The 25,482-nt window shown below is 39.4% G+C and overlaps 1 protein-coding gene across 3 annotated transcripts in view; it reads left to right on the forward strand.

Annotated features, from left to right (window-relative positions):
• Positions 1–25,482, forward strand: part of CTNND2 (catenin delta 2) — an 894,910-nt gene that overhangs the window by 490,371 nt on the left and 379,057 nt on the right. For all 3 annotated transcript variants that reach the window (XM_064596859.1, XM_045863465.2, XM_045863474.2), the window contains exon 6: positions 15,585–15,757. In XM_064596859.1, the coding sequence (XP_064452929.1) occupies positions 15,585–15,757 (173 nt within the window). The remainder of the gene's footprint in view (positions 1–15,584; positions 15,758–25,482) is intronic.

The raw sequence follows: 25,482 nt of genomic DNA on the forward strand, positions 1-25,482 counted from the left end.
GATTTCTTAACCAATTACTGACATAGTGGTGATTCTCACCAATTCTCTGATATCCTTTTTGGCATCTATCTAGACTATCACATTGAATGAACTCACCATATATTTCTTTAATCAATACAGTGTCTGCTTTAAAATTAACTGTGAATGCATTACTTATACAGATCATTTTTGGTAGAGATCTTAAACAGTATGACAATTATATAACAAAATAGAAAAACTCAATATAATATATGCAGTACTAAATACTTAGTATTATGCTATCGTACTATGCAATAACCCCTTATATTTCTATATGTGGCCATCTTGCATTGCATATTAACTTCAGCAGAATATTTAAAAATTTCTTCATCTCCTCCTAATTACATATTTTTCAACCATAGTGGTTGAGGCTTAGGAATAAAAGTGCTATGAATTGAAATGAGCTTCACTTTAATAAATCATAAAATTCTCTTGACTTAGTTTAATAAGATACCACAAAAAGCCAAAAACTAAATAATTAAAACATATGTCACCCTGGCAATTTCTGCATCGGAAATCACTGGAGCATTTTATTTCTTCATTTAAAAATATAAAATTTCCGGGCGCCTGGGTGGCTCAGTTGGTTGAGCGACTGCCTTCGGCTCAGGTCATGGTTCTGGAGTCCCAGGATCGAGTCCCGCATCGGGCTCCCTGCTCAGCGGGGAGTCTGCTTCTCCCTCTGACCCTCCCCCTTTCGTGTGCTCACTCTCTATCATTCTTTCTCAATAAATAAATAAAATAAAATAAAAAAATAAAAATATATATATATATAAAATTTCCTTGAATACCCACCAAGGTTTGTTATTTAAAAGAAAGATACAAGAATAAGATAACATTCTGATCTTGAAACCATTAAATTTACACATTAGTTCACTTTCTCTACAATTTTTATAGTACCACTACTCTTAGGAAAGCATCATCACAAATATCTAGATGTATTTAAACCCATAGGCGTCCCCTCAATAAAACTCCTAAAATAAGATGCATGATTTGTAGCATCCTTGTCCTCTGTATTTTATATTTAAAAATGTAGAATTATTATTTCTCTCTCAGAGTCAATAAATGTATCTCCCTTATAGGGGTGGTTGCAGTTAGAATTATATTTAATTAATATTTGAGACACATGTACTTACTTTGTTCAAGTAAGGAAAGCAGAGATAAAATAGTGTGTCTTGAGAGAGGAGGTGATATTAGATCACATTTTTCATATAATAATAGAGAAACATATTCTATTTTGAGTTTAGGAGAGAGGATAACCTTCAATACCCAGAAGGTGCAGAAGAAAGAAGGAAAATGTAAAATAAGAGGCAAACCAGTTAATATAGAAGGGATGAACACACTACACTACAGAACTAACACACTACAGTTGAGCGCACTGAATTCTTTGAAAAGAATAAAAATTCAAGCTTGTAATAAGCAAAGATAAAATAATTATGTGATGTTTATAAGGGACACACTTACATTAATGAAATAAATGTTGAAGTTAAAGAGCAAAGTAGCAACAGCAAATACAACAAACACAAACTGGGATCGGGAAGAATTTGTGAGATGAAGTGGAGTTTAATGCAGAAGCCCTAAGCAGGGTCAAAGAGGAGTTATCTAAGTGAAAATGTCTTGGCTTATAAAGATGCAGTACACTCATACTAACGAAGTAAACATGATGCACCAAACAAAATAGTGTCTGGATATTAAAACAAAAATTATTAAGAATGAAAGGAGAAATTGATAAAAAATACTATTGCGAACATGCCAATAATGCACATGTCTCAGAATCAGACAGATTACTAGAAGAAAAAGATGCATAAGTTGGAATAAATAATTAACAAACCAATGTAATAAATGTATCTAGAAAGTTAAATCCACTGAGTTATAATATATATTTGTTATATATGTCCAGGGAATATTTATTTATTTATTTATTTATTTAAAGATTTTATTTATTTATTTGACAGAGAGAGACACAGCGAGAGAGGGAACACAAGCAGGGGGAGTGGGAGAGGGAGAAGCAGGCTTCCCGTGGATCAGGGAGCCTGATGTGGGACTTGATCCCAGGACCCTGGGATCATGACCTGAGCTGAAGGCAGTCGCTTAACCAACTGAGCCACCCAGGCACCCTGTCCAGGGAATATTTATAAACGTTGATCAGCTGTGGGGCAGTAAAGAGAACCCCAAAAATTGAAAAGTGTAGAAAGGTCACATTCTTTAATAATAATCCAGTAAAATTAAAGGTAAATAAAATGATAAAATATATTCACATTAAAATTAAGAAACATGCATTTAGATCTACTGAATCAAAATAGCAATAAAACAGAAAATTACATACTATTTAAAAAGCAAATAATGTAGCAATATTTTGTAATGAAAACATAGGGGTATGGGGAAAAAACTACTTTCAGAATAAATCTTTATTATTAAAAACGAAGACAAGGTAAAGGAATGTTGTACTCATTTTGGGGAAACCTTAAAAAGGGCTGAATTAAACCAAAAGAAACTAGGAAGATGGGACTAATAAAAGTAATGTGGAGATAAAATAATATAAAACAAAAGAGTAGAAGAGATAAATAAAGTATAGAAGGAATAAATCTATGAACTTTTAAATAACTTTAAATCAACTAATAATCCTCAGCTTTCCTAATTGAGACACTGTGCTACCCGTGAGAGAAATGGAATGAATTTTTAGTGTTCACTTTTGTTTTCCTGTAATACATGTTCAAAATTTACCTACAAAAGACGTAGCTTTGTTACAGGAACATTAAATACTCCAGTAGGGTTTTTTTTTTTTGGAATGTATTTGGCAACTGCTGAATTTTTGTCTTTCAGAAAGATTAGTTACTTCATGTTTTTATGTACTGGATTATCTTTTTGAAGACTCATAGGATTTTAGTTGATTGTTTTTCCTGCATGCCCCTGCCTCCTTGTTTGAGATAGGAAAAGTAACAAAGCAAAACAAACAGGTGATAAAATCACCACCCACACGTTTTATGCCAAAGGATCTAAACCACAGTGAAATGCGGAATATTGTTATTCTTACATTTATTCTTAACATTTTCAGAGTCACTTTGAGACTGAACTAATTAAGTAAATTTTAGGAAATTAACTTAAAAATACTGAGTAGGTAACTATCACTTTAGGGATCAATGATGAGTAATTTTAATTGTTTAGAAGGTCATAAAATAGAAGTCTCAATTGCTTTTGTATTTGTATCAGGGTCCAGCTGGCAAATAGATTCTACTCAATAGAGTTATACTGAAGAGAAGTTAATTCCGGGACTATTTACAAAGGAGAGGGCAAGATTAAGGGAATGCAATGTCTGGGGAGGTACTTGGGTAGCAGCAACAGAGGGAAGCCCTTACCACCATCGGTCCTGAAGGAAAAGTCCAAGGAATAGTACCGGCAGAGTCAAGAGGCATGGCAGGAGCAGAAGAATAAACATCCTAACCTCTCTCCTCCCGCCTTCTGATGCCCTACGTGCCTCCTATTGACCGAATCCGATCATAAGCCAAAGAGCAAGGGACAGTCTACTTGGAGAAAAGGGCAGAGAACGACTATGCAGAGCAAAGCAAATAAGCAGCAAGACATCCCATTAAGTAGTAGAACAGCATACCATGTTTATGTTCTTGTTGGATAAACTTAACACATAGATAGGTAGTGACTTTTTTGACACATCTCATATAATGAGTGCAAGCCCATCAGATTCGGAGTCCCTTGTTTTGGTGATTACTTGATGGGTCCCTTACTGGAACCGACATGAAATAGCTAAAGTTAAATTGGACCTGACACACTGCCCTTGAGAGCCAGTCTCTTAGTCCTCACTCAAAACAACATTAAATACAATCTAAAACCAGCTTGAAAGAGCACTAGAATGACAACCAGTTCAGCCCCCAAGCACACAGTGTTTAATTTGCTGTGTTTAAAAGCTTTTGTTATTTTTCTTTCCACGGTCTGATTAAAATAAATTTGAATCTTAGTAAATCCATCCTTTTGACCCTAAGGCAAGCAGTAACTGCTCTGCTATATTAACTGTCGTGTCATGTACCTATCAGTATTTTCCAACACTTGGCATTTTTTAAGAAGTGCTATCCTAAACAGTATGTAAATCATGTGTACAACCTTTGCCATCCTGCCACCATTTCATGACTGCCGGCTGTGTAATTTCAATTCTAACAAATATGTGTCGCAGAGTCACTGGGAGAATTGTTATTGCTTTGCTGGGGAAAAAAACAAGTTACTGATAGAAGCTTGGGGCCATTATGTTCTCACATAATGTACAGCTTGACCTGAACTGCCATGGACTAAGTACCTTATTTAATCCATGCATCTTCGGAGATAGAAACTCAGAGATAAGGGTGATTATGTCTTACCCAAAAACTAACAAAAATATATGCCAGTCAAAATCAGAAATCAAATAGAGAACTTGGGAGAAAATGACTTACATGTTAACAGACAATGTTAATTTGCTTAAATATTGTATTTTGAAATAGTCATTATTTCTATCTGTAGCATATTGATAAATTGAAATTCCACCATGTTCTAGAAAATCCCAGCATTTAGGAGGAAAAGAAAACTTAGGAGCTTAATATATTCTGAATGTTATGATACAGGAAAGAATATTATTCTGGTTTTTCAAATCAGAACACTCTCAAAAAATCAAGAATCAATCTTGTAGGTTACTATTCTGAGCAGATAGAATCCAAATAGAATAATCATATGTAGTTGGACAGAGGTGAATATATTATTTACTGTTGATTTACAATCTGTCATTTTTATTTAATTGCTGTGCTTATACTTAATTGTTATGTAGTGAGAAAATCGTTGAGGGATGAAGTTATTAAGATGTCATAAAATATAACTCCCTATATTTTTATGCAGTAATAATAGTAAAGGTGAGAGACATCCTTATGAAGTGAATACTTTCATAATTCCTAGAAGCATGGCACCAAAGGATGCCAAAGTGGTTTGGGAGTATAAGGACTTGATAATAATTAAAATAATCAAAATGATAAGTATATTGATCATGTGGCTCGCAATATTGATATGCTCAGGGAAAGAGAACGGGTTTATCTTATTTTCTGTTATGGTAGAAACCAGTCCTTAGTTAGACCCAACATAGACCCTCTGGGTAGGGGTACAAGGTAGCCCATCCCGCCCTTGGAGTCAGAAGACCTGGATTTAAGTCCTGATGCTCACCCCATTCTACCAGTGGTTAAGGACTGTCACCTAGACTCTGGAGACCCCAAGTCTTTTCCTGGAAATGCACTTATTCAAGTTAGTTGAGTTCATCCTTGGATTGCTCATTTCCTGTGAAATCACTTCATCATATGCCTTTGGATTTTGAAATGCAAATGAGACAATCTCCTTTCCAGAAGTTTGTCATGGTTCCAAGTCTAAAGTTGTCTTTAGATACTATATGCATCCATTTGTTTCCTTTCAAAATTCACTCACACTCACTTCCTCCACTGCCTTTGGTGTTGTAGGGCCAAAAGGGAGTTAAGAGTAGCAGAAATGGAAGATACGAGCAAAAGTCAAGGGAAAACACCCAGGTGGCACACAGGACATAGTAATATCCTCCTAGAAGCTATAATTGAATTGCCCTTCCAGATGCTACCTCTACCTGGTTTTCAACTAATGTTCAATTTCTTTTTCTTTGATTTCCTTCTGTCACATAGATGTTTAAAAGGCATATCTTTTCCAAAGAAGCAAATATAGGAAGCGAAGGGATTGACAAAGGCATAAAGTACCAAGTGTTCCTTCTCCATCCCTGAAGCAAGAGAGAACATAATGCGAATTTCTCATTAAAAACATCATTCTCAGGGTGCCTGGGTGGCTGTCGGTTAAATGTCCAACTCCTGATTTCAATTCAAGTCTTGATCTCAGGGCTGTGAGATCCTCAGAGCTCTGCTTTGGGCTCTGTGCTGTGCACGGAACTTACTTAAAATAAAATTTTTTAAAAAAATCATCTCCACCTGTGTTAGTAGGGTGTCCTGGGATCAAGCACAAAGTTTAAAGCCTGATGGAATTTTTAATAAAACAAAACAATTGAGTTTTGAAATTGTCAAGGCACCACAGGTGCCCAGAACACAAATATGAGGATCAAACAAAAGCTGTTGAAAGTGAAGAAAGGATCAGAACTCACATGAGTGTGAGAAAAAGTAGAGAGTCTGAAAGCTCCCATGAGAAAGTCAGAGCAAGCACAATTTTCCTGAGGGGACAGTGGAAGAAAGGGTATCCTGGTGATACCTTGTGGAGACATCTTGTGGGATTCCCCCAGAACTTAAAACATTAAAACTGCCCAGGATCAAACAAGTCACTTCAACAGCAACTGATATAGTCTGTTCTTCCTTTGCTGGGTTTTTACTGAAGCCCTACAGACACAGGTGGGTGTTATAGTCATTCATTTTTAAATGTATAGATTAAATGCTTATTAAAAGCAGCACAGAGAGTCTCTGCCCCTGTGGCATTTCCACACTAGTCAGAGAAGGCTGAAAGCAAGCAATCTGAATACTACAAGGTCAAGTACATAATTGCTATAAGCAATGACAAAGTCAGCAAGAGGTGGAGTTAGAATAGGGTTCTCAATATGTACTTGGGAATCCTGGGGGATCCTGAGGCCCTTTCGGGGGACCTGAAAAGGCGTGAATTTTCACAATGATCCTATAAAGTTACTTGCCTTTCAATGCTCATTCTCACACCTGAGGGTGAGAGAGTCTCAAGAGCAGAGTTAGCAGAGCTTTCCAGAAGCTGCATGTTGCGCGGTGGCATCATTGCCATTTGGTTTTAAACATTTTTTTCATTTTTAAAGCAGTAAATAGCATTCTATAGCACCCATATAAATAAAAGCTCTTTGTGGTCCTCAGTGATTTTAAGAGCATGAAAGTGCTATGAGAACTCTAGTTTTGAGACAATAATCAAAGGGTCCAGGAAGACCTCTGTTTGAGAAGATAATTGGATCAGGGACCTGAACAAAATGCGCAGGCAAGCCACGCAGATTTCTAAGGAAAAGTCCGTGATTTGTGGCAAATGAAATGCTGGTTCTTTAAGTGAGTATATTCCACAAATCAATTACAGTGTTTTCAGGGTTTAGCTTTTAAATTTTGTTTTCTTCTGAACTGATTTTTTTTATTTCTTTTCACAATTATTGATAATAAGAAATATGAATCTATTATCTTTAGACAATTAATTTATGAAGAAATACGAATAATGCCTTTCCTCTCTGTGCTACATTAATTTTTTAAATGGTAAATAATCTGAAAATAAAACTTTACAAGGAAATAGTTGGAAATTGTAATGAGCTATAAAAAATACTCTTCTGTGATTATAACATCATGTAAAATCCCATGCATAATAATATTCTTGAGCTAAAGTCATACATATGGGCACCTGGGTGGCTCAGATGGTTAAGCTTCTGCCTTTGACTCAGGTCATGATCCCAGGGTCCTGGGATCGAGTCCCGCATTGGGCTCCCAGCTGAGCCTGCTTCTCCCTCTGCCTCTCTCTCTCTCTGTCTCTCATGAATAAATAAATAAAATCTTTAAAAAAATGGTTAAAATAAAGTTATACATTTGAAGTTCATTTCGTGATAAATGTCATTTTGTTCATTTCCCTCTATTGTACACAGCTGTAAAGAAACTGAGTTATTGCATAGTGTGAATGCGGTAACGACCTTCTATTTATCCATATACAATAGTCAGACTTGAAAAAAACCTACTAATTAAGTCAATAGCATTGGTTGAATCTAAATCAGCTTAAAAACTAAGTGAGTACTTATCTAATCCTGGGACCACTAGAGTTTTAATTTTCACATAAGGCATTACACATTGAAAGCAGGTGACCAGACAAAATTGATATTCTGCAGACATACTTAGAAATGAAGTATAGAAACACACCTGCCCATATAATAGCCACATCGCTCGGAGCTGCCTCGCATAACAAGCCTCACGAGCTTTTTCCCTTGGTTAATTTTAGGAATGGTGGTTGGACTTAACTACTATTTTCAGTGAAATTCCTCAGTGAAACTCCTACTTATGAGCCGTTAAAGTTACTAATGAAGACAATAGCCAGTTTAACACCACTAGCCACCTCTTATTCCAAGTAAGTTTAAACTGATGAATTTATCCAGAAGCCGTAAAGAAGAAATGGCCACTATAAATGAAAGTGATTAGTAATTAGTTCAATTTAAACAAAAGTCAAGGGGCGCCTGGGTGGCTCAGTCACTTAAGTGACTGACTCTTGGTTTTGGCTCAGGTCCTGATCTCATGGGTTGTGAGATGGAGCCCCATGTTGGGCTCCATGCACAGCGGGAAGTCCGCCGGAAGATTCTGTCCCTCTGCCCGTCCCCCCCACTTGCTCTCTCTCTCTCTCAAATAAATGAATAAATATTTTTTAAAATAAATAAACAAAAGTCAATATTTTTACTTGCAGTTAGATATGACTAAAGTGCTTTGAGCTTATTAAAGTCAATTTGGTAATCTGACAGCTTTTCTCATTGACAACTATTCTCATTGATTTTGTGATCTTTAACAGCCCACTTGTATATGTAATTTCCACCAACTACTTCTTTTATTCTAATGCAATATTTTCTATAAAAAAAAGATTTTCTCTTTCTGTTTATTTAATGTTGCTCTAAAAATTTACTCTCATTTAAAGCACAATAATGCTTAACCTTCAAATCTTTTTTTTTTTTTTTCTTTTTGGGATAGAGTGAGCACATAATGGTGGGTGGGGAGAGGCAGAAGGGGAGGGAGAGAATCCCACGTGGGCTCCCTTCCCAGTGTGGAGCCTGACACAGGGCTGGATCTTATGACCCTGAGATTATGACCTGAGCTGAAATCAAGAGTCAGATACTTAACTGACTGAGCCACCCAGGCACCCCAACCTTCAAATCATTCTTTTAAAAAAAAATGATTTTATTTATCTATTTGTCAGCGAGAGCACAAGCAGGGGGAGCAGCAGAGGGAGAGGGAGAAGCAGGCTCCCCACTGAGCAGGGACCCCAACGTGGGGCTCGATCCCAGGACCCTGGGATCATGACCTGAGCCGAAGGCAGCCACTTAACCAACTGAGCCAACCAGGCGTCCCAACCTTCAAATTATTCTTAACCTTCCACAGAGACTGGTTAGCAAGAGCATGGAAATGAATGCAGATTCTGTCAGTTATAAATGTATGTGAATCTTGCTGGCATTATTTTTCATGGTCTGCATAAAGATAAGTTTCTATATCATTTTGACAGAATCAATTTAACCTAAGAGTAAGTGTTTCTAAGTTTCCTGACAAATGTACATCTAAACAAAGCTGCCAGTCCAGGGTCCAGTCCTGAAAATGTCCCTCGGTTGGTATGTTTATTATTCCTTTGACAATCCTGAATTAACAGCCTCAACAAACCATTCATGGGGTCCCTGTTTGAGGCATTGCCTAATTCTAATAGTTTATCTTAGTGCCTTCTTGTTAGTAGCACTTTTTTCTTTAATGGTAAAAATGATCCTTTGGAATTAAATCGATAGCTTAATTACCCCTTAGAATCCCTGTCTTATTCTTGCGGTTTCACCTGCCACTATTGGTGACCCTGGCAGCTACATCTCTGTCCTAAAATTTCACTTACAATCAAACTTTGATCTCGGAAATTACATAAGACCTAGGAAGATTAAGTTCGTCAGGTGATGTTTGAGCCAGCATTAAAATCAAGCCCTTTCTAACTACATAAATCCCCACCATCTCCTCCAACTCTGTAATGTAAAAAGGAAGCCCATCTTTCCTCAAAACATCAAGGCTGCAATACACACCAACTTTTCTTCTTTGGAATGCCACATCATTGGGAGTTTCTGTTTTCCCACGCTCATCTGTGAATATTTGTTGGCTTCTAGGACAGGTGCTCGACTGAAGCAGACCAGAGTTCGCAAGTCCCAGTAAATGACCTTAACCCTTGTAGAAAGAGAAGGCATGTGCCTGATGATGACAACGGGGTCCTGTGTGTGGGGTTTTCTGGAGGAACCTCCCAAGCTCCCGGTGCAGTGCTCCCAATCAGCCAAACTACGGAGTCATTTGGACCCTCTTTCACTCCTGCCCACTTAGTCACTAAGTCCCCGTGAGCTTTTCTTTTAAAATGTCTCTTAACTGTGCACCTTTCTGCCCCTTCCTAAAGTAGCCACCAGTTAATATTTCCTCCATTACCGTGGGTTTCCTTTCTTTGCACTGCAGGAAATCCCTGGTCCTAGTCTCTCCAGTATCTGAATAGAGCCCTGCTGCCTTCATTGTAAATGTTCAGAATTCTGCTTCCATCCTATTATCCTGTGTAATACTGTACAGATCTCTGTTAAGTCATTCAGATTCCTCAGAGTCTGGTCTGTTCAGAGGGTTAAAGCAGCATGGTGGGGGCAAGGTGAATTTTCTTTGAGCTATCAGGCATCAGGGCAGCCTGCACGGAGGAGGTGACATTTAAACGGCTCTTTAAGACTAAGTTTTGAGGTTGACAGAGAAAGGAATTTCAGGCTGAAGGGACAGAGAGAACTTTTGCTTTCTCATCTCTTGGCTCTGACAACTAGGTTTTGTTCGGTTTTGTTTTTAATTTTAAGTAGGCCATTTTAATGATCTATGCCTCAAATGTCTCATTTGTAAAATGAAAGCTCACGAGGTGTTGAGGGAAAACGTTAAGTGATATATGGCACAGTACTATAATAAGGTTTTCAGGACAAACAAATCCCAATCAAGGGTTTATTATGATCAGACCATGAGGCTACGTAATTAGATAATTAGATACTAAAACTAAAAACTGATATTTGTAAAGCAGTTTATATTTTTCCAAGCAGTTTCACCTCCATTATCTCATTAGGTGCTCAAATTTGCCCAGATTAAAATTTGTAGAGGCAGAATGATGGAGTGTGGTTAAGAACACATGCTCTGAAGCCAGAGGCCTCACTTGCATGCAGCACCCCGTGTGGTGCGACCCTCAGTCCCGTTGACATGAAGGGGGATGGTCGCACCTCTTCCCTGGGTCCTTGTGAAGATGCAGTGAGCTAATGGATATCAGCTGCTCTGGATGGTCCCTGGAACTTAGCAAGTACTCAGTAAAGGTCAGCTGGTATTACCGGCCCTTCCAGTCCTCATCATGTCCCTTTCGTAAACACGGAAGTCTACTAAGTGTTCTGGTCCTGGATTCCTTCCCCCCCCAGCCGTTGGCATGCTTGTGGCCTACATAATGACTTAGCAATGCCACATGGTAGGCCTCTGGCCTTTCTGCATTATTGCAAAGTATGTAGTTGAATGAAGGTTCACTGTTTTCTGGGACCAATATTTAGCTAAAGCAGGCAAGAATTAGCAACTCCAGAAGAAGTGTCTTTAAACCTGTGCAAACAGAATAAGAGTGTATAATCATGAAAGCTCTAGAATTTCTAGCTCAGTTAAGAAGAAACAGACGATATATTATAGCGTATACGTTAATACGATCTGAGTCTGAATTTTTATGTAGAAAATTAGCCTTTCAAGCTTTCTACCTGCTGAGGCTGATCTCTGTCCCACTGATGGCAGACAGCAAGCTTCCCCGGCCAAAACCCGGAGCCTGTAAGGAGAGGTTCATTGGAGAAGCCCGAGACATAAAGATTTCTCCTACAAACAAGTTATCTTCTCTTCAGGGGAGACTTTTTCAACCTTAAAATACCGGTCTGTGTATAGGACTTAATGCTGCTTGGATGGCAAACGGCAGCTACTCCTGGATTTGGGGATAGAAGATGAGGATCTGAGTCTCATCTTCACTTTTTCCAAGTGTATGACACTGGCTGACTGACCACTCAGCCTCTCCACACTTCTGTTTGCATTTCTGAGAAATCATGAAAAAGACTCCAGGATAATTTTTTTCGCAGGTTGCTATGTGGTCTCTAGTCAACTGATGAATTAGCAGACACACTGAGATATTATTGAGATACTGACACTACACTCAAAATACATGGCTTCAATATCTTTCTAGGATCCATGGCAGGTTTTATGCCCCTCAACAATGTTGTTCCCTTAGACTTTCTCCCCTCTGTCTAGCTGGGACTATTGCGTCTTGATCCTAGATTATACACTCTTATTCTGTTTGCACAAGGAATCCTATTGAGCAGACCCCTGGGCTCAGCTTTCAGGACCATCCCATGATGGGGAAGGTCCATAATGGACCAGAATGGACAGAGAGATCAGTCAGCATAGAGATCTGGAAGCATACACACACCAGAGGGTAACTGTTGCTTTCTGTGACCTAATAGGACATGGTGATCCACTGTTGCTCATAGTTCAGGTTTCCTCTGGAACAATTAATTACACTAAAGGCAACATTCCGTTTCCCTGGGTGGAATTTTAAAACCCAGTCTCTTCTCTCCTCAACTTAAGAAACCCTCTTCCACCATCCTCATCCCGCAGCAGATACGCTTCATATCCTCACGACTGTGGTCTAATATTACCTCTAGCCCAAGCCTCTAGCCAAGACTTGATGGAAAGTCAAAAGTTCTGGAGGAAAAAAAGTCATAATTTAAAGCCCAAGACTGTAAACGCTTTCGAAACCTCTGGAAAATTTGTATTTTCTACCTCAGTGCACAATAATGTTAATAAAGGTAATCAAGAGTTAGTTATATGTAAATTTTACTTCCATTATAAAGTAATAAGGATTATCCTATAATTTTAACCTTTTCATATTCTCATATAGCTTTGTTCTCTAAAATTGGAATGAATAAATGCTATTCATTTGAAACCTAGTGAGCAATGGAAATCATTCTAAAAGGCATGCAGTGTTTTGGCTATTATCCTGACTGTTTTGCCCTTGCCAGGTGATATGTCAGTGCTGTAATATTACGATACATTGCTCATTGTTGCAATTACCTTTGTCAGACTGCATCTAGGTTTCATGCTTGAAATGTGTGAACAAAATAATGGGATAGAGAATCTTGGTTTGTTTTTGTTGAGTATTGATCAGATACATGACTGATTCTATAAAAGATGAGCAGATCTGATTATTTATGATGTATATTTCAGGAGCACATAAATCACATTTTTAATTGAAATCCCTTTGAAAAAGGACTTTAAATTGCTACCATAAGACCCTGCATGGAAAGCATTTGTAGGTTTCTGGTGATAATTCTATGAATCTATTCGGAATTTACAAAATTGTAGGACTTGCTAACTACAGAGGCAAGTAAGTTCCTCAGAGCAGAGTGATGCAGTCTTCTTAAAAGGCAAATAACCAGGACACATAGTTCTCTTGCTTTATAGATTATGTCCAACTATTGGGGTGCCTGGGTGGCTCAGTTTGTTAAGTGTCTGCCTTCAGCTCAGGTCATGATCCCAGGGTCTTGGGATGGAGTCCTGCATCAGGCTCCCTGCTCAGCAGGGAGTCGCTTTTCCCTCTCCCTCCCCCCGCCACCCTGCTCATGCTCTCTTGCTCTCTCTCTCAAAAAAGATGTCCAACTATTTACAAGAAATTGAAGATTTTACTTTACTTTATTTCATTTTACTGACATTTCCAAAAGTCTGTGCACTGTTGTATCTGTTTCAACTTTCAGTACCCTGGAGATGTGCTATCATGGGGGAGGGGGCATGGCCAAGGAAAGCCATCACCTCAGGGTAGAAAGAAATAGCCAAAAGAAGTCTCAGGGGGAAGCTGCCCATTGTCAGGTAGAGTGGGGACCACTGACTTTAAAAGGCCTTTGCTCTTTCAGCAGAGCTCACTCTCCTCCACTGAGCTGTGATCTTCAGTAGGGTAGTGTTCCAGGGGAAAGCCTTTGGCCACAGTTTGTTACTGGTCCCCCAGTACCTCTCTCTTCTTCCTCCTCCTTGCAGTTAGTCACTGTCTGCCCCTGCCCCCATCACCCCAGCTCCTCTTCCTCCCACAGGCTCTCCTATATCTCAGCCTGCCCCTCACCTAGGCATCGTGACTCTGTCTGTCTCTGTGCCTCGAAGTTTCCCCAGCAGCAGTGGGGACAATATGTTCCTGGCATCCACAATGAAACTTTGACTGCACTCCTCATAGAGACATCGTATTTCTGGTGATTAGGCCTATAATACCATCAGTATGGATTAAACGATTTTTTGCAGGCTATTGCAAACTTCACCATCTGGTATATACTGTTTGCTTGGGACTCTATTTTCTAAATTACAAGAAGAAGGATTACAATTGTACTTTTGTTATGCCCTTCATGATGAAATTGGGACTGGATGGGAACATTTTTATATCCTTGCTTGACTTTTTTCCAGATTTCAAAATACCCAGTCTTACCTGTATTAGTTAATTGGCTTATTATTCAACATCCAGTGGTGAGAATGTATGTTTGCATTGTTCAGAAGCCTCACCGGGGAATTAGAGGGAAGGTGGGGGAAGTTCTTAAATGACAAATGTTACAGAAACTGATGCTTTTTTAAGGAAGACACGTTGTTTTTATACAAAAAAGAAAAGGCCTATTGCATGTCGAATCTGTGGTCTCATTTGAAAGAAAGCCATGTTATAGTCCTGAAAAGAAAGAAGTAAGGAACTTGAAATTTGCCCACATTTATTAGAAATGATACTGTGGTCTAAAACAGCCAACGAGGGAGATTAAGGACCGGGTAATGATTATACCATAGTCTATGTGTATATAATTTTGCTTTTTCAAAAAAAGAAGTGACTTTGCACTATGGTTAAGAGAGCATGAGAAAGCTTGGGTTGCCAAGTCCTTCCCACCCGACTCCCTCTGCTCACCCCAAACCCCTCTCAAGCCGCACAATGGGAAATAACAAGTGCATGCACTCTTCCTACTTCTCTGAACTCCCAAAGTGAGTAGGAAATGTGATTAAAGAAATTTGCTTAAATAGACAATAGGCAGACTCTTGCGAGGATCCCATCTAAACAGAATGGAAGAAAATAAAGCACAGTCTCTTATACAAAATATAATTAAATAATAAGGCCCGGCACTGATTCTCATTTCTCCATCACTTGTAATATCAGTCACATTAGCAGCACCAATTTTAACACTGTATCCTCTCATTGTTCTCCTACTGTGATGGCAGAGATAACCAGCAGTTGGATATCAAGTGAGATCAGGGTGAATTCTACATTGTTTGAAGACCTATTAATATTTTAAACATTGTCTACTCTTCAGGCATTGAGGTATTACATCACTATACGATACAATTTGCCACTGATGGGAAGGTTTCGAGTGTTTTAGCATCTTGATAATTAAGTAGGCAATATAATTATATTAACACAATTAACATGAACCAAAAGATAGACTTTTAAATTATTTCAAATGTTTCTGATATTGTGTAATCCAAAAATAACTGCTGGATTAACTAATTTGTCTCAAAAGAAATGTCTCTATGTAGGTCAGGATGAGATCATTTGAAAAAAACTACTCTTTTTGAGAACTTTTAAACCGCCAAAAAAAAAAAAAAAAAAAAAAATCTCATTTAAGAGCCGGAGTCAAATTATATGGTCATTTTAGTTCTCAGAATTCAAAGCATAGATGGCTGGAATCGTGTGCGTGTGATAATTCTAGGCTACTCTCAATAAATAATACATGTCATTTCTGCTTCAGTGGGGCTGTCACTTACTGCTCTAAATGACTTTCAATGCAGGGCCCAGCCTGCTCTCCCAGAGTGCACTTCAGCTCAATTCCAAACCTGAAGGGTCCTTCCAGTATCCGGCCAGCTACCATAGCAACCAGACCCTGGCCCTGAGTGAGACAGCCCCTTCGCAGCTCCCCGCCCGAGGCACGCAAGCCCGAGGTGCGGGCCAGACCTTCAGCCAGGTACGTGTGGGGATGGGCGCCTCTGCTGTGTTGGTCCCTGGGCTCCGAGGGAACAGGTGGGGAGCAGGGCTGTGAGCCACCTGTGATGTTCCCTCCTGCCTTTCTTAGGCATGCCCCATAACTTAGGAGAGATGCCTCCAGGGCTGTGAGGGAAGGACATGAATAATAAAATATGATTATTGAGTAACACTGAATTGTAGATCTTTGCTTGAGGAGTGTCTGTGAATCACTCGGGCTGTATCCGCTTTGTACGTGCTGATCTCCGTGAATGTGTGTCTAGTTACTATTCTGTGTCTCTATGGGACATAAATATGACATGCGTTCTGAGTTTGTGAGGGCACCTGGGACAAATTTTTTTCTCCTAAAAAAAAAATAAAAAGCATGAAGTTATTCTTTGGGCTTCCTCATATCAAGGAACGTAGCATTAATGCATAATCGAGTACACAGAACTCTTCCGAAGATAACTGTGTTTAGAAGTAGTTACTCTTTGTCAAGTGTGATTTTGAAATGTGCCTGTAATTCTTTAAAGCGTGCACTTGGCCCTGTGGTTTCAGAGCACAGATTTATCAGGTGCCGTTAAGATCAGCTCTTGGTAAATGAAGTAGCTACTAACCTGAATTCTTTCTTTCAAGAAAGATCTAAGTGTGGTTTACATGCTAATTTGGGGGTGCAGGCTATATTGGATCGACCCACCAGAATTAATATGTTGATTGGAGGGCTATCTTGTTTTTTTAAGCTGGTTTAAATTTACTTTAATCTCTGTGTTTTTGCTCCTGGAATGAAGAACTCACAACCCTGAAAGTATCCCTATCAGCTGATGGGCTTAACTTCATGCTTTCTGCATTAATGCATAGTACCTCTGCCAGGAAGCCTTCCCCAGCCACTCTACCCATCCTGGGCTCCTTTAACAATCAGACCTGTCCATCGCTATCACCAGTTTATTGTTACGATGCATCCAAGAATCTTTCCAACGAAATTAAAATCTGTTTTAGGGCAGGACTGTTTTTAGCCTCTATCAGCAGCCCCTAGCCATCCCCACGGCCCCCAAGAAATGTCTGCAGACAGGAGGCAAGGTGAGCTGGAATGGCATAGCACAGTCACCATGAGATGCTTATTTTTGGTGACATGGACACAAGTGAAGCATAAACTGAAAGGTATCAGTGCATTTCAATTATTAAATTATTGCCTCAGCAATGTACTAAAAATATGAGTACCTTCTTCAAGCAACACTCTTGTCCATCTGTGGCGTTGTGACTTTTACCTTCTTGTGATGCCAAGCTATAGGATATGTGAATAAGAGGGAGTGGTAAATAAAACATTCCACGGAGAACAATGGCTTGTTCCCCTGTTGTGGTCCAGTGTGGACCCTGGTTCAGTGCATCTGTTTGGATGGAGAATGGAGGTGTGTGGGGCTTGAGAGGGATGGTCCCTGAAGTCACTGAGGGCAGGTCACATACACAGAGGCGACCCCTGGAACTCAGTACTGTTTCCCAGATCCAGGATCACTGTTCTATAAAAGCACCGGTCTGTCTTACCTCCCTTAAAGAAATGTGAAGGGATCTGTGAGGGAATATCTAAAACTGGTTTTTAATTTATTAGAAAAAAAATTGTATGTACAAATATACATGCATTTATCGTAAACACAAAATAGTCTTTATTGCTTCATGACAGAAGAACATTATATGATGTTTGAAATATTGGGTGTTATTAGCATAGGAAATATCGTTAGATTTTTTTTAATCTCATTTTATTTTATTAAAAGATGAAATGGAAGTGATACGATTTTATTCTGTAGGTTTAGATTTTTTTCTCTCTCGAAAGCATCCTATTCTTGAAAGGAAATATTTTTCTTCTTCTCATCTAAACTGACTCTCTTTGACCATGATACACTGACTGGTAGAATACACATGATTTTGAATTCTTTGGAAGCACACGAGTGGATTAGAGCCCTTCTTTATCCTTTTATCTGGCTATACATCTAGATCCAAGAGGCCACATTCAGAAATAAGGAATATTTTATATTCAAATTAACCTATGAAAGCTATGATTTTAGCTTTTACCAATTTCCTAGAACTTCTAAGACATATAGGTAGTAAAACAATAAAGTCCTACCTTTTTTTTTTAAATCTTGAACTCACTTATTACTCATGTTTGGCTTTTTTTTTTTCTAATATAAATATCTAAGGCTCCTGTAATTTGAGTTGAAAACATTGAATCAAATTTTTTTAAAAATCTGTATTCCCATAGCTGAGCATCATGGAAAATAGAAATGTCAATATAAAATGAAAAATCAGTTAACTTATCAGCTCATCTGTGAGCATCTTGTAAGCTCAATTCACATGTAGCTATGTAACAACTAGCTGTTAAATGTTACAGCAAAGCTTTCTTATTAAATCAATAGCTACCATTTATGGAGCATGTGGAAGTAATCTGTTTGACATGCATCCTCTTACTCAATCCCCACAACAGGGCTATATTAGCATATTGACACTTAAAGACTGGGAGACTCCAGCTCATTGCATTTAGAGATGTTGCCACACACCATTTTAAGGCAGCAGTCATGAAAATGGACACAAAGTCTTGACTGAAGTGAAGTCTAGTGATTCCAGCAGTGTTTCAGAGGTTTCCTTTTATTATTGACCAATTCAATTAAATTCATCAGCAGCTTGAACCTATTAACAGGTCTATAAATGTGGACAAGCAATATGGCGGTTTATCTACTTCCGTGTTGTAGGAGTTCTTCTTGGAGCTAATTCTGTCATCTGCTAATTAGCATGGGAGTAAAATAGTAGAAGCTCAGAATGACAGGATGGGGCCTCACAGTAAAAGTCCGTTTTAAAGTTTAATCAGAAAGTGTAACAAAGTTGTAAAGATATCAAAGCTATGGAATTGAAGTCATCAGAGTTAATAGTTTGAAGACATCTATAAATGTTCTATTTCATGTTCAAGGTGATAATGTAAGTTCGAGGCGAAAGTGACTGGCATGCTCATTTACCCTGGCAGGTGCCTGGATGGAGAAGTCTGAACATTCAAAACAGGGGGTTGTTCTAATCCACTTGATGAACAGGATTGAGGCCACTGGCGAATATCTAAATCTTATTTATTTTACTAAGTGGTGGATCTTGGTACAATGCTTTTAGCTTACTTTTAGCTTTCACGTGCTGCAGTATGAAAGGCATGTTTTCTTGAACACCCCATAGGACCTGTGACTTCCAAATAATGTCAGAGAAGGGTTGAACAAGTAAACCAGTAGGTTTATTCTGCATTTAGCATTATGCCTTGAAATTAGGGAGGCCACATCCCATTCCGATAACATCTCCCTTGTTCAGATCATCTTGGGATGATCCCTCTGTTCTAGTGGTTTTGCTGAGCCCCATGACACATTCTTTTCAACATTCCGAGTGGTATAAAAAGGTCATTTCTTCGAGGCTGGATTAATTTTTAGAATACCTTGTAGTTAGAAAGTGCCAAAAGGGCTAGCAAAGTTCAAATTTTTGCCAGCAGATGCCAGACCAAGTTAATAAGGTCAATAACCAATCAACACGAAGTATTTCTTTTTTTTTAGTCTAAAAAATATGTGTAATTCTAAATTAAAGCAAATGGTTTTCTGTCTGGCTCATAAATCATGTCAGAATGCAATTTCAAAGGAGTATCATGCATGTTCAAAGAATCTAATTTCAATTAAAATTTAAAAAAACTCTAGTTTATTCAACATAATAAGTATTTGTGGAGAGATCATCACCAGCATCACCAGGCTCCACACCAGGCCTCGGCAATGCATGCAAAACCTACAATTGCCCCATCATATCAGTCCGCAGGTAAAACTATAAGGCACAAAAGGTGCAACAAAATATTAATTCTCTGGTGTTACCCAAACTAGAATCCTTGAAAGTCATTCTCCTCAGACTCTAGGTTGAGTTCATGGGGCTGGAAGACACAGAAGGTAAGACCCTTCCCATCAGACCCCAAGGCCTTTCTGGGAAGTAACAATGAGCCAATTTATGTTTATCCATTCCCCCCACCCTGCAAGCTCTGCGCCCCAGCCTCAAACAGGCTGTGTAGGTCACGCCTCCTTCTCCCCCTCCATTCCCCCCTTCTCCCTCCAAGTTAACCTTGGCCTTTGTGTGACTCTCGTGAGGTCCCCCAGTTAAAATAGAGCTGCTTTTCCAGGTATATCTGTGTATCTATGGGTTATTCTTTAATGCATCCAAGATGCTTTGTGTGCCTATTGCATGCCATGAGCTGTCATGTGTTCAGGATGAAGAAATAAAGAAAAGAAACGCAGTCCCCATCCTCAAGGAACCTAAATTCTAGCAGCAGCCATGAGAACTCAGAAAACCGACACCGGAAATAAGTAAATTACATAGTTTGTTAGAAAGTGATGATTTCTGTGAGGAGGATGTGATGCCAACCAGGGTAAGCAGGATCCAAAGTGCGGGATGGGCTGTGACCGGTGGGGCCTTGTGCAGAAGGTAACAGCCGGGAAAGACCTGAAGGCAGAGAGAGAGGCAGCTAGCTGTATGGCGGTCCTGGGGAGAGCAAATGCAGTGGCTCCCGGATGAGGCGGCCTGGCATGTTGACAGAACATTCTGCAAGGAGGCCAAGGTGGCTAAAGCCCCGGGTGCAGGAGTTTTCGAAGGGTTGGGAAACCCAGTGGATATTGTGAGGATCTTGTCTTTTACTCGAGGAGGCGCAGCATGGCCTGACTTATGGGTTGACAGCATCATTCTGTCACATCACAGAAAACACCCTATAGTTAGTTGCAGATGAGTTTCTTCCCATCAGATGGCCTTGCTGCAGGAGCAGAAACCAGACACAGCTGATCTCCGTATTGCAAGTAACTGGCCCAGGGTTCACCAAGCATTCATCAGGCTCCTCCAACCCCAGCCTTATTCTGGATAATCCTTCTGCAGAGGTTGTGGGTAGAGAGCAGATCGAGAAGCTGGCTCTCCTCCAGGCTTTGTCTACTTCTGCTCACATAATGTTTCCTATGGATTGTATGAAATGCTGAATATAAGACTTCCGGCATAGAGGAACCACTCTAGATACGTTGGTCTCTCCCCTGTCCACACATAAAGTAGTCTCACCAAGCACTTTTTCCCTCAAAAAAACCAAAAATAAGCAAAAGATACGAAAGGATGCACCTGTATACAGATACTGGCAGGAGCCTAAAGATTTTAAAACCTCTCTCATGTCATTCAGCAGAACAGAAGTAGTATAAAGGTGTGCACATTTATAATCCTAGAAAAATGCCTGCTTGCTAAGGGAAATGAAGAATTGTATGATAGTTTTGCAAAATAAAACTGGAGAACAGTGGGTAGCCTAGAAAAGCAGTAAGCTTGTTCAGAAGCAACATTGCCCTTTCTTTGTGATCTGGCATTGACTTTTGTGTCTTAAAAGTGCTCATTTAGACTATATCATAGTTATAAATATACCATCTGCTCATTGGTGCCCATGGCCGGGTGTTCTTTGAATTTGGAACATCACTTAAATGGTGTAGTTTCACGTCAGGTCAGTGTGAAAGTCAAGGGGATGGAGAGCTCTGTGGATGGTGGCTCGGTGCACAGAAACCCACATGGTGCAAAGAGAAGCAAATCCCCAGTAAACACCTATGTATTGGCCGTTGAATGGGAAGGGTCATGTGGATAGCTGGGGTGACATCACTCTGGTTTGCTTCATTATGAGCGAAGTTGTTGTTTGGCAATACTTAGGAAGAGAAAAGTCACCAGTGAACTTGGAAAACACAAAATCACAGGGATGTATTTAGTCTAGAATATAGACAGTATGTAACATTTAGAGGAGAAATTGCGCCATTTTCTATACTTTCCTTGACATGTTTGTGGGGAATGGGCAGCTTATTTGTTTTTAAGATAGTTTTCAGATGACCACCTTTTGGAAATCCTTTCTCATTACTCTGCTTTAAAATCTTCCCCCTCCATTTTCTGTTTCCAGTATAAATATATATAATCTGGCTTCAGTAACTGAAACATCTCGTTGCAGGGAGGGTATGTATGTGTGTTCTGTACTAGAGTAGTTCCTCCTCTAAGCAAGTATCTGGCTTCTTAAAGTAAATACTGAATGAACCTCTTGCTGGAATAAAAGTTTCTTGTAGTTTATTTTTGCCAAGGCTTATTGAGTTTTTTAGGAAAAGTTGCCACCCAGAAATCCCTCCTTATATATTCTATAAGATAAATTTATATAAGACATGTCATTGTTTTCTTTTTCTGTTTTTTTTCCATTGGTAGAGGCTTTTTAAAAAGAATTTTATTTATTTGGGGGGGGCGTGTGAGCAGGGGTAGGGGCGGGGGAGGAGCAGAGGGAGAGGATGAGAGGGAATTTCAGGCAGACTCCCCACTGAGCAGGGAGCCCAATGCAAGGCTCAATCTCACAACCCTGAGGTCATGACCTGAGCCGAAATCAAGAGTCGGACACTTAACTCAGCCACCCAGGCGCCCCTCCATTGGTAGAGCTTTTTAATGGCCATATGAAATACTCTTCTGAATATTTATTGATAATGACCCTAATCATACCTTTATTTAAAGAGAGGGCAGAGGGTAGGAAAAACCATCACCCAGGATGCAAAAATCCATCCCACCTGGTTTGTACTAGTGAGTGAAAAACTCTGGGAAAATAGATCCACTAGCACCTCCTTCTCACTGCAGTGACAGGGCTGATAGGTTTGCAAGAGCACCCGCTCCCTCGCACGCTCTCTCTCTAATTGTGGGATACTCATGCAAAAAGAAAGCAGTGAGGGTGGTCTCCATTTTTGTCTCAAAGATTATAGCTCTTATGGCCCTTTTAATTGAGTTGTTCTCTTCTGGGGAAGGAATTCTTCCAAACTCCTTGGTTTTTCAATTAAGTTTACTTTGCTCTGGGCACTACCTTTCACTGTAGTACAAGGTCACCGCCAGGTAAACCCTGCCCTTCTGTCCTCATCCAGCAGTGATGACTCCAGGGACAGTGTGAACTGTGAATGGAAGCTGTCTCTTTATGTTTCATGTTAGCTTTTACCAAAACCAGTGCTCCTCAGGGGAATTGCTAGACAAGGCTCTTGATTATTTTATTTGGCTATTTCCAAAATCAGACCTTTCTCACAGCACGAGGGTTTTCTACCTTGGGACTTATTTTAAAGAATGGCATTCCTTCTAAAGTCAATTTCAAAAGAGAAGATACCAAATTGGGGGAGCAATGATTGTAGTGTTTAAGCAAGTGCATTTCATCCCAGGGAGTAAGTTCAAGGGCACAAAACTTATTTGGGAACGTAGATTCATTTTAATTGGGTTGCACTATAGGAACATTTCAGACAATAACTAAATGAGACTGTTTTGCATTCGGAGGCATGATTTCTTCTCACTTCCAAGTTGTGAGGGTAAAGGACTTCGTCCACCTGAGTGTGCAGACTCATTCTAGCAAAGTTCTACATGCTCTCAGGTGTTTTAATCAACAGCATGTAGCCAATATTTCTAAATCATGTTACCGGCTTGTTCTGGTTTAGAAATGGATTTCTTCGAAGATGTCATCTTAAAGCCATGTCCTGTTTTTTTAGTATTTAAAAGCTATTCAAGCTTCTTAACTCATCAAACAAATAGTCTTCAGTCATTGCTTTTATTTTCTTAGTTGCATTCTCTCAAACAGCCTCCCACCCCCTTGCTCATCCAATCAATGTCATCTCCCGGAGTTACTGCTCTTCCGTGCCTGGACTGGCTCACCCTGTTGCCTCTGTCTTCCTTTGAAACATGCTCTCCAGCTTTGCCTCTCGTGACACTGTTTTTGCCCAGGACCTCCTTAGCCACCACAACAGGACTATCTGCGCCATGAATTATTAGCTTCACCAGTCTGATGGTAATCCCAAGAAAATGAAAGCGATGGAGACAGCTGGTGGGGGAACAGACAGCTGACCCCCCAGTCATCAGGCTCCCTCGGGGAAGCCATGGAACAGGGAGTCCAGTTGCCCATTCCTGACAGTGTTGGCCCAGCTGCCCAGCATTCTGGGCAAATATTCCTCCTGACCCAGAGTTAGGGGCCTCACTGACAATTCCAGGAAACTTGGCAGGTCTAAATACATCTTCACGAGGACTGCCCATGAATCACAGACCTGCTTTATAAAATGTAGTGTTTACTGAAGTGACATGGCTTACTCATGATTTGAAGTCAAGGTTCATTAGACAGCCCAGGCTGTCAAGTCTTTTGTTAACTGGCTGCAGCATAGTGGGGTTTTGTGTGATTTTTGTTGGTTTTTTTGGTTTTGGGGTTTTTTTCTTTTTGTTCTTTTGTTTTGTTTTGTTTGTTTTGTTTTGTTTTTTGGTACTGCCCAGCCTCCCAAGAATGAGGATTAAGTAAGTTTCTGAGTTTGGAGAATTATTTCCCCATGTCACTCCATGCCCCATCCCTACTCCCTAGACAGAAGGTAAAATGTGAAGGGATGAGGAAGCAGCTCTGCTCTTTGTTGAGGCCAATGCCACATTCTGGTCCAAGAGTGCCATATTTTCAGGGCCTCAGACTTCCAGAGAAGAACAATGTCTTAACTGTAGGCCTGGTATTATTCTGTAAAAATTACAATAGATCTCCAAAATAATGTCAAGGTAAAATATTTCACCTAAAGAGGATTGCAGAGAGGCCTTCAAGAACAGACTCCTCATTTGTACATGGAATACAGCAGGTGCCAGTTAATGGTTTATTGAGTGAGGGAATGCATTAATGAATGCATGGATCTTGAATACTGTTGGTTAATGAGTATTGGGAATAATGTATATATTGCCTAAGTGCTCATTTTAACTTTCTTTGTACTACACTTTGAAAATACATTCTCCCCTTAAACACTTTCATGAAATAGGTATAACTAGCACTCCACAATTACACAAGAGGCCTCAGTACACACACACACACACATATATGTGTATATATATATGTACACAAACTCACGCAAACATACAACATACAAATCACAACTATAGCATATTCTGAATCTGCCCCATCTGAAACTTATATGTAAACTATTATGCAGATGAAATATCTAGTTTATAAGAGCTTTGATAAGTTACGTGTATTGTTCATGTCTCATTTTTAAAAAATCCCTACATTTATTTTTTACTTGAGATATAATATACATAAAGTATCCATTGGAACTGGAAGTAATGTTCCATTTTTCTCTTGATGAATTTCTGTAATGGGAAGCAAGGAAGGAAAGACATTTAGTGACCCCCAGACTCAGCCTATTGGAAACTATTTAATCAGAGTGTCTATTTGACAATGTTCTACTTCCCTGTTAATTTCACATAGGTGGGTCTCCTATTTTGGAGGGTTTAGGAAAAACAAAGTAGCCGTTTGGGTTGGTCTGTTCCAAAGAGCTAAGAATGAAGACACTAACAGAAATTGTCCTTCTCAAAGGACAAGACAATATTGGGGCACAATCTGCTCCAAGTATGTAAAAAATTTTATATTATTTTAAGGATCTTATCATCAATAAAAAGATTATTTCAGTTCTTATTGCATTTCCAAATATCCTTAGGGAAGAAGGTATAATAGTCATTAGTTTTTTATTGATGTTGTTGTTTGGGGTTTTTTTAAGGGAAGTTTTGGAACTCTGCCTTTAAAATTGGATTTACAGTTTTATTTATTTATTTTTTTTAAAGATTTTATTTATTTATTTGAGACAGAATGAGAGACAGAGAGCATGAGAGGGAGGAGGGTCAGAGGGAGAAGCAGACTCCCTGCCGAGCAGGGAG

This window comes from Mirounga angustirostris, unplaced genomic scaffold (assembly GCF_029215605.1).
Source record: "Mirounga angustirostris isolate CCGP_5_RB_7025 unplaced genomic scaffold, mMirAng1.0.hap1 SCAF_7, whole genome shotgun sequence".
Classification (NCBI taxonomy): domain Eukaryota; kingdom Metazoa; phylum Chordata; class Mammalia; order Carnivora; family Phocidae; genus Mirounga; species Mirounga angustirostris.